The sequence below is a fragment of the Cyprinodon variegatus genome, unplaced genomic scaffold, assembly GCF_000732505.1.
Source record: "Cyprinodon variegatus isolate N-32 unplaced genomic scaffold, C_variegatus-1.0 Scaffold1115, whole genome shotgun sequence".
Lineage (NCBI taxonomy): Eukaryota > Metazoa > Chordata > Actinopteri > Cyprinodontiformes > Cyprinodontidae > Cyprinodon > Cyprinodon variegatus.
Window position 1 is genome coordinate 47,277 of NW_015151568.1, and position 9,786 is coordinate 57,062.

At 37.8% G+C, this 9,786-nt stretch overlaps 1 protein-coding gene across 1 annotated transcript in view; it reads right to left on the reverse strand.

The window, feature by feature from the left end:
• The window catches only part of myo5a (myosin VA), a 43,977-nt gene that overhangs the window by 8,570 nt on the left and 25,621 nt on the right, over positions 1 to 9,786 (reverse strand). Inside the window, exons 19-28 of the mRNA XM_015400526.1 lie at positions 7,693 to 7,932; positions 5,424 to 5,672; positions 4,060 to 4,153; positions 3,839 to 3,981; positions 2,287 to 2,400; positions 1,026 to 1,160; positions 874 to 930; positions 573 to 800; positions 428 to 495; positions 264 to 276 (exon numbers count right to left, since the gene is read on the reverse strand). Of these exons, the coding sequence (XP_015256012.1) occupies positions 264 to 276; positions 428 to 495; positions 573 to 800; positions 874 to 930; positions 1,026 to 1,160; positions 2,287 to 2,400; positions 3,839 to 3,981; positions 4,060 to 4,153; positions 5,424 to 5,672; positions 7,693 to 7,932 (1,341 nt within the window). The remainder of the gene's footprint in view (positions 1 to 263; positions 277 to 427; positions 496 to 572; positions 801 to 873; positions 931 to 1,025; positions 1,161 to 2,286; positions 2,401 to 3,838; positions 3,982 to 4,059; positions 4,154 to 5,423; positions 5,673 to 7,692; positions 7,933 to 9,786) is intronic.

Here is a 9,786-nt window from a genome sequence, read left to right on the forward strand (position 1 = left end):
TAAAGATGATGCAAAGTTAAATCTAACACTTATCAATCATTATAAAATTAAGAAAATGAAGTCTAAGGAAGTTATGATCCAGAATTTTATAAAAAATAGAGTAGAGCAGTAAAGCTTAACCCTAACATTTTTTCCTGCATTAATTTTACTTTCATACTTTAAGTAGGTTTATTATTTAAAGCAGGAGGAGGAAAAGTTTTACATTTTTACTCGAGTAAAAAGCTGAAGTTGATCCTCTAACTTCTACAAAAGTGTTTTTAAACAGTAGGATTTATACTGGATCAATAAACAGGAATACTTTTACCACCTCTGTAGATCGGTTATCTTTCTTTATATTTCCTTCTGCTGCATTTTATTTAAAGAACATGAATCATTTAATAGATTTTAAAGCTACTTATAAATAAAAACCGAGCCGGGTGGTTCTTACCTGTCAGAATCTTGGAATGAGTGGATTTCACTGAGATCCAGTTTCACACTTTCTCCGAGTACAGAGTCCTGAAGTGAAGGTTACAGAAAAACTGCATCATTACTGAAGCCTTCTAGAAAGAAAGGCGGGGCTTCTAGCTTCTCACCCTGTGTTTAAGAGCTTCCTGACGAACCATATGTGAACGGAGGAGCAACACCTCCTCCTTACGCATCTCCAGCTCCTCGTTGGAAGAACTGAGTTGATCCAGCAGAATGTTGTAGGGCAAAGAACCTGCAGCAGGGGGCGCCAAATCACTGTTCTCATTAGTCAGAGACTTCCGCAACTCACTGAGATCCTGCTTCAGCCTCTTGTTCTCTGACTCCAGCTCTTGCCGCTACATAAAAAAACAGGTTCAAGATCAAAACTCTAGAAATATTTTGATATTAAGTTTTTCTAGTGAGTCTCACCTTTATTTTTTCTACGTCCAGTTCTGTTCTGCCAACAGTTGTCTGCTTCTCCACCTCCTAATGAGTTTTAGAGAAAGACACATTTCAAACATCAGACAGTTAATCAGAGGAACTAAAAATCTAAAAACGATCTTTAAGGAATAATTTTATACCTTAGCTTTTTCCTGCTGAGCTTCCTCTTTTTTATCCAGCTGATGCCATAAAGATCGATTTTCCTCCTCCAGCTCCTTCACTCGTCTCTGGAGCTTTAGAAGAATGGGCAGGTCCACTTTCTTCTCAGACGGATCCTGTAGGAATATTGACAAACTTTAATTGATAGTTTCTTTCATTTCAGCTGATCCAAAACGCTGCTGCCAATGTTCTCACTAGAACTAAGCAAGTAGAGCACATCAGCCCGGTTCTGAAGTCCTTCCACTGGCTCGCTGTAGCTCAGAGAATAGACTTTAAAATCATCCTGTTAGACTAGAAATCACCGAGTAGACCAGCAGCTCAATCCATCACAGATCTGTTATCAGTGGATCTACCTCACAGACCACTCAGGTCCTCTAGTTCCAGCCTACTCTGTCCACCTAGAACTAGAACCAAACATGGAGAAGCAGCATTTAGTTCGTATGCTGGTGAAGATTCTCAATCATCCAGGTCATGGTCATTCCAAAAAAGTTAAAAAATAAAACAATCCACTGGACTTTGTTTCCAAGTTTGAGACATTTCTCTTCCCATCCAGGAAGTTTTTTCAATTAAAAATGTCAGAAATGGCGTTGAGTTCCAGGTTTTACACAGTAGCCCAACAAAGCCTGGTTTTTGTTTAAAAAACCTGGGAATTGAAAAAGCCCTTGGACCTTTGACTTTCCACAACCTATTTCAACTTCAGGGATCATTTTTACAGATGGAAGCGTGGTTGTGCCACGGGATCTCTAGTGTCACTAATTGTAGCCAATCTTTACATGAAAGAGATGGAAAAGAGAATTTTGGAGACTTTCAGAGGAACACCACCAAGCCACTGGTTTAGATATGTGGATGACACATTCGTCCAAAATCCAGCTAAAAGAAGCGGAAGCTTTCACAAGACACATCAACTCGGTCGACCATAACATCAAGTTCACCAGAGAGGATGCCAAAAAACAGAGACAAAATTTGTGGGTGTATATTTGTTTTCGGTGAGCGGTGTTCCAGGGGAGAGCTGCTTTTCTTTCTTTTTTTTCTCCCCCTTAAAGGAAATCTGATCAAATAGCCTTTGGTCATAATATTGCAGTTTTTGCTGTATAAGAGTCTCAGCGAAACACATAAGACTTCAAGACAACATTGTTTTGGCAACACAGAGAGAAGCACATTTCTTTAAAACAAAGCAACTTTTCATTTCCAATAAAAGCAAGCATAAGTCACACTCATATGTGCAGGTAGTGCATATTTTACCTCTGCTTGAGTGAAGCCCTCTTCATCCTCAGTGGAACTCAAGATTTGAGAAAACTCAGATGAATTACTGCTGTAGTTGGAGTCCGTTCTCTGGTGGCTGAATTTGCTAGAAATCTAATTAGAGGCACATTTAAAATTAACTCAGTTCATTGGATAATAATATAACATTTTTATATCATTAAAAAAAAAGTTTAATAAAAATCCAATTTAGAGTCATGCTTGAGGAATTACTACCATTATTCCTCTAAATGAAACTGTGGACACTAGTGAAAGTGGAAAACTAACACTGCAGATCCCGGTGTTCATGGTGAGGCAGGGTAGTGACAGCATGGTGCTGTGGTGATGGGGTCGGAAAGCTGGTCAGAGCTGATTTCAATATTGATGGAGCTAATGATGAGGAGTAAAACCAGTAAGAGGATGCAAAAGACCCCCAGACTGGTTGAAGGGAAGATTCACTAAACCCAAATCCAGATCTACCCTGGAAAAATTATCTAGAAATAAGAAAACATTTCTCAAATGCATTTAACCCTAATTTGAGTAGATAAATGAGATATTTTGCCAATGGAATGAGTATTTTTACTCTTAAAATAAGATAATTAGATAATATGCACTTGAAATAAGACAATATGATTGTGTTTTCTTATTTTAAGTGGAAATTGTCTTGTTCCTTTAGCAAAATGTCTCTTTTACCTCCTCAATCCAAGAACAAATGCACTTTTTTAAGAAAAAAATAAAAAAAAATTAGATTTTGATTTTTTCCAGTGTAGATTAGATTGACAATCTGAGGGAGATTAGCATATGACATTTGCCGTTTGGATGCTTTCCATCTAATCTGAGTCAGCTTACACTGCAAAAAATGTCATTTTTTCTTAAAATAAGTGCATTTATTCTTGGACTGAGGAGGTAAGTGAGAAACTTTGCCAATGGAACAAGATAATTTAACTTTAAAATAAGAAAAAACAATTGCATTGTCTTATTTCAAGTGCATTTTATCTAATTATCTTATTTTAAGAGTAAAAATACTCATTCCATTGGCAAATCCTCTTACTTACCTACTAAAATTAAGGGTAAACACACTTAATTTAAGATATCTTTACTTATTTCTAGATTATTTTCACAGTGTAGGTTGATTGCAAATAATCGAAAACCCTCTTTAGGGTCTAGATCAGTGGTGGCAATTCCCTGTTCCTCAGGGCAACTATCCTGCAACTTTTAGAGGTTTAATTGGTCTAAAACACCAGATTCAAGTAAATAGATGATAAAGAGGATTGAAGAAACTGACAGCATATAGAGGTGGTAATTCAGCCATTTGATTCAAGTGTGTTTGACCAAAGACACATCTAAAAGCTGCAGGATAGCGGCCCTCAGGAACTGGTCTAGATGTACGAAGCTGGTGGAGACAAAACCCCAAAGACGGTTGCAAGATGGTTCTAGAAAAAACTGAAATGGGGTTCAGAGGGTAAAACCAATGCATGCTGCACTTTTGCAGCTTTGCATTTATGCAAATATAATGTTGTGTTTTCACCGTGCAATAAAATAAAATGTTCCTTACCACACTGACGCTCATCTCCTCCTTGAGATCCTTGTGTTGTTCCTCCAGTTGCAGATGTTCACTCAGCAGACTTTGGTAGCGACAGCGCTCTTCTGTCAAGTCCTTCTCCAGCTGTTTGCTGTTCTCCAAGGTATTTTTAATTTCTGAGCAGAAAAAAAAGATATTTTTACTCAACTTTTTAATGTCACCCTTCATCTTTAACAATTAAAAAGCTCCACTACCTGTTAACTGCTGAGCCTGTATGGAGAATTCCTGGTTTAGTTCTTCTATGTTGCTTTTTAACAAGCTGTTCTTCATATTCAGCTCATGGATCGTCTAGAACAGGACATAGTTAGATCTTCTTGGTACTTATTGCGTTTGGGCTTTAAGAGATTAACTCCTAATCTACACAACAATCAAAATCTACAAGTTGAAGGCTAAAGCATCACTGGAAAAATCAAAATCTAGAAAAGTCATTTTTCTCTCAAAATAAGTGCATCTGTTCTTGGATTGAGGAGGTAAAAGAGACATTTTACCAATGGAACAAGACAATTTACATTTAAAAGATCCGGACCCGCCTGATTTAAAACATTTATGAATTACTGCATGTTGTCCGACGGTGGTGTCTAATTTCACTTGCGCCGCTTCTCCTGTTAATATTTCAAGTGCATTTTATCTAAATATCTTATTCTAAGAGTAAAAATGCTCATTCCATTGGCAAATCATCACATTAACCTACTAAAATTTAAAGTGAATACACTTTATTTAAGAAATTTTTACTTATTTCTAGATTTTTTTCCCAGTGTAAATAGGTGCACTGCAAAAACGATCTTGAAATAAGTAAAAATTTCTTAAATTAAGTGTATTTACCCTTAATTTGAGTAGGTAAATGAGATAGTTTGCCAATGGGATGAGTGTTTTTACTCTTAAAATAAGATAATTAGATAATATGCACTTGAAATAAGACAATGCAATTGTGTTTTCTTATTTTAAGTGTAAAGTGTCTTGTTCTATTGCAAAATGTTTGTTTTACCTCCTCAATTCAAGAACAAATGCACTTATTCTAAGAAAAAATGACTTATATACGGTAGATTTAGATTTTTTGCAGTGTGATCACTGCACTGCAAAAACCATCTAAAAATTAGAAAAAAATGCCTTAAATTAAGTGTATTTACCATTAATTTGAGTAAGTAAACGGGATAATTTGCCAATGGAATTAGTATTTTTAGTCTAAAAATAAGATAATTAGATAATATGCACGTGAAATAACACAATGCAATTGTGTTTTCTTATTTTAAATGTAAATTGTCTTGTTCCATTGGCAAAGTGTCTCAATTACCTCCTCAAATCAAAAAAAAAAAAATTACTTATTACAAGAAAAAATGACTTATGTAGATTTTAATTTTTTGCAGTGTGCTCCAGTCTTCAAACATTCTTCAGGCACGTTTATTTTCACGTCAAGAAAGCAAGAAACAACAAAAAGATTGAAGACGGAAAAACAAATGACTTATTTCAAAAAACAAAAAGTTTATTTTAAGCTCAAGTCTTGGAGATAAGTCTAAAGCCATCAATCCAGATCGTTAGCAGGTATGCTAAGAAAGCCTACCTGTCGGGTCTGTTCTTTCAAAGTCTTTGTGTGGACCTCCAGCTCCTCCTTCTCTCTGCGGGTATTTTCCAGCTCCTCCTGAAGGAAGGACAGCTGTTCCAGCAGCGAGGGAACCGTCTCTGCCTTACCTCTGGCCTCCTGCTCAGATTTACGCAGGTTTTCTATCTCTCTGCTCTGTTTTTCTCTCTCGGTGGAGTTGGTCTTCTCCAGAACGCTGAGCTTCTCTGTGAGCTCTCTGTTTTCTTTATGCTGCAGGAGGGGGACATGAACACATGATTTGCATGTGATATGACAACGGCACGGACCCAGGGTTTTATTATACACATCATCTCAGATGATTACAGAAGAAACCGTGGAGAAATATTACCTCATTTTTCTAATGATGCGCCACAGGGTCTCTATTTAAGAATTTAACAATCTAAAATCTCTAGTCATTCTTTACATGGTGTGTTTTTAATAATAATCAAAGTGTTTTTATTGATTTTTCATATTGAAACAGACATCCCATTCAAAACGTACAGAACAAACAATTTACATCACAAAAGTTGGATACTTATACAGGGTTTATATAGGAATGAGTAAATCTAATTCAATGCTTTTTATGCTCTTTAAATGCTCTTAGAAATAATTTTATTGCCACTTTTCCATAGCCTGGTGAGACCATCCTGATCTCGAGCTTTCAAGGTTTCACTCGCAGATCAGTCTGGAGACTCTCCGTTAAAGAAAATTTGGAGCCGTTCACCAAACGAACGTCCAATCAGCGTTGGCTTTGAGGCGGGTTGAGGTGTGACGCAACGAGAAGCGCGACAGTTCAGTCTAAAGAACATGGCGGCTTCAGCCGATGAAACTAGCGTTAGCGTGGCTATCGAGCAAGTTTTATCGGAATTACAGAGTATTTCTTCACTGAAAGAAGAGCAAAACACTGCTCTGGAGGCTTTTCTCAGAGGAAAAGATGTTTTTGCTCTTCTCCCAACTGGTTTCAGCAAGAGTTTGATCTATCAATTGGCCCCTCTTCGTCGTCGCTCTGTTAGTACGTCATATGCTTCGTTGATCTGATTGGTTTATTTGGCCCGTCTATCACCAACATAGGCCAATCAGCTAACCAGTATTTTCGCCCCTTCCCAAAATTACTTCAGCGGAAGGTTTCCAGATGGATATGCGGAGCAAATCCATCTGGCGGAGTCAGGTTAACTTTTCCAGCCACTTTTGTTGAAATGAGCATTTTCCCATTCTCTGGCTTTTTCTCAACTAACCGGAAGCAGTTCCACCCAAACACGCGGAACCATTTATATCTGTTATAATATATCTGACAAAATTGTTTTTAGAAACGTGTTTTTTTAATAAAGCACTTTAAATGTCACGATAAACAGATTTAATGAATTTTAATGCCAAATAAGGCCTTATTTTAAAACATGTTAATTTAATGACTTTTATTGATGTTTAAGTAGCCTGACGTAGTCCGACTCAATTCTAGTCAGAATGAGTCTGATGCTGCTCCATAGAGCTGTGATTATGGGGCGTGTTTTGAACGAACCAGGAAAAAAAATGCCTCTGCACTCAATTGGATAGACCTACAACCAATAAGAGCAACGGAGTGCGTGACGTATGTTAAGCCACGCATAGTTGTTGTCAACAAAAATCAAAGCGTGCAGTTGCACGTCTAGAATAAGAAGATGAGCCTTGATCGCGTTTCTCTGTTCCTCTTTTAAAATTAATTTGCTGTCGATATCTTCTAGAACAGACCTAATAGCAGAATCTACTCACCTCAACTCTCCAGCGGCAGCCATTGTTGTTGTCACCCAAGCGCGCTTTGGTCACGTGGTTGATTACGTTACTGTTGATCATCTGTCCATCATCGTATAAAGCCCGCCCTGACAATTTGATTGGCCCGCCAGATATTGTGCAAGCATACTCGCGCTACTACTGAGCAATGCCAGACCGAACTTCCCGACCTCAAACGTTGTGGGCGGGACTAAGTTCGGAATGGCACCCAGGCTAATGTTTAATGACCCGTAGAAACTATATGTTATATATCGACATCTTTTATTTAGAATAAATCAAAGTTGCAAATCAAATCATTTGCTTTTGAGCACATCCTTTCATCCTTTAATTGCAGATTTTGCTGAAATCAAATAAATCAAGAGCATAACCCATATCAAATCTAATAATTTCAAAAGGTGAGCAGCGGTGCATACATTGCAAAAGGTTTCCATCCAACCGAGTCTAACTGATGAAATCCTGCATCTCTGTACATCCCAATAAAACTCACCTGCTCGTTGATCTTGTGCTGCAGCTGCATGATCTTGTTCTCCATGCCAACGTTGAGCTTTTTGAAATGCTCCACTGAGCGCGCCTCGACTCTCAGCTTCTTTAACTCCTTCTTGGCCCTCATGCGGCGCACGCAGCTCTGCAGCAGGACCACGGCCTCCATGGCGCGCCGGAAACGCTGCTTCGCCAGCCAGCCTCTAACCGTCTTCTGAATTACCAATGCTTTGCTCTCAAACAGCAGCTGCAGAAACAGAAAAGCACTAAATGTTTTCTTTTCCCACTACACACGTTAAGGTGCAACTGATCATGTATGTAAAGTTACAAACTAAAATGTGTATCATAAGGAGATTATATAAGATTATCCAAGCAGAGTGCTTCAATAAAATAAAACCGCTGCTGCAAACCATTTGCTGTAGTGGAAAAAAATGCATCAATAAGAACAGAAAGTTTACTTTTAATCACATATGAAAAAAATAAAAAAAAATAAAAAAAAACTGAAAGACGGACTTAATTTCTTAACAGTTTACTTTTATGGTAAAAAATATATCACTGACTCCAATATTTTCTGTATTTCATTTTAAGCGTAATAAAAATGATCTAATTTCTGTTACTCTGCAATCAGGGGTTGGAAAACAAACAATGTAAACATTAAAAAGGACTAATTGCCTTTTTAATTATCAATCCTTTATTTTTACAGGGACACTGAGATCTTCTGACGGATTCTCAAGTCCTTTTGCTAACATTTTGAACTCCATAAATGTGACTAAGTCCTCTTTCCAACTGAAAATAGCGGCTTAACACGAGTTTTTCAACAACAAGTCGACTAGCTAACAATCAGCACTTGGATCCCTTCCCACTGGCTAGAAATATAATTTATTGATCTTACTTTGGAGAAATTTACTCTCTGCATTTAACCCCTCCCCTTGGGGAGCAGTTGGCCGCCATTGTGCGGCGCCCAGGGAGCAGCGTGGGGTTAAGTGTTTTTGTTCAGAGACCCAGAGTGGCAGTCTGTGGGAGTGGGGCTCGAACTCTAAACCTCAGGATTCCAAGCCAGTCAGCAGTGTGACAGAAATCAGGGAAGTAAACAATGGAGAGCAACATATCCAGGGCATAGTCAACGTGCTATTATTGGTTTGAATCCCACCTCACCAGAGCTGCTCCATGTTTATCGAAACAAACAGAGTTGATTCTGCTTGTTAGATCAGAATCGAATGGCGCTGTTTGTTGACGTCCGTATGTTGCGTTCAATGGTATCACGTAATTTAGCGGGTCAACCCGGGTCTGGTGTTCCCACAGCATGCCAATCAGATTTTAACGCGGGTCGCTTGCCGAGTCGTTGGACCCGGGTAGATACGAGTCAGTGAGCTGCTCCCACTACCACTAAAAACCCATTGTTCCCGGGTTTAAACTGGTTTTTCGACCAGTTGGAAAGACGTATATATATTGGAAAAGTTGGGGTCGTGCTGAAGTAAAGATCCACATGGAGGAGAAGGAGAAAGATTGTTTTTAATTCAGTGCAAACAGACTTAAAGAAAGGTGTACTTTCCCCTACTTTTTAGGGGGGTCAGTTATTTTCTCCTTTTGTTTTTTTTTTTTTATTTACGCTCCATAAAAATTCACAGTTCAAACAATTTTTATAAAAAGGTACTTTGTGAAAACAATTGAAGACGAATCCTGGAAGTCTGATGAACTGATAAATAAAAAAAACAAACTAATTTGTGTTTCTCTCAGCATTTTTAAATTTTAAGTAAAGAATGTATTTATTTCTTTACCATCTCCATCAAACAACTATTTCTATCCGTTCCAGTCGGGAGCCAAACAAACAACAAAGACCGTTTAACCTCACTGGAATCCTGCTGTAATGATATAAATGCACTTCATTGATAGCATGACAATACACAGATGTTATCCAATGTCCATCTGTTAGGTTCAATAGTTGGTACAAAGTATAAAAAGATAAATATCTAAAGCAAAAAAAGTTAATATCAATAAGTGAATTCTTCTTTTTGGTTTTTACACTTTAGACCAGAGGTGACGGATTTATTAATTACTGCATGTTGTCTGACGACTGTTTATAATTTCACTTGCGCCTCTT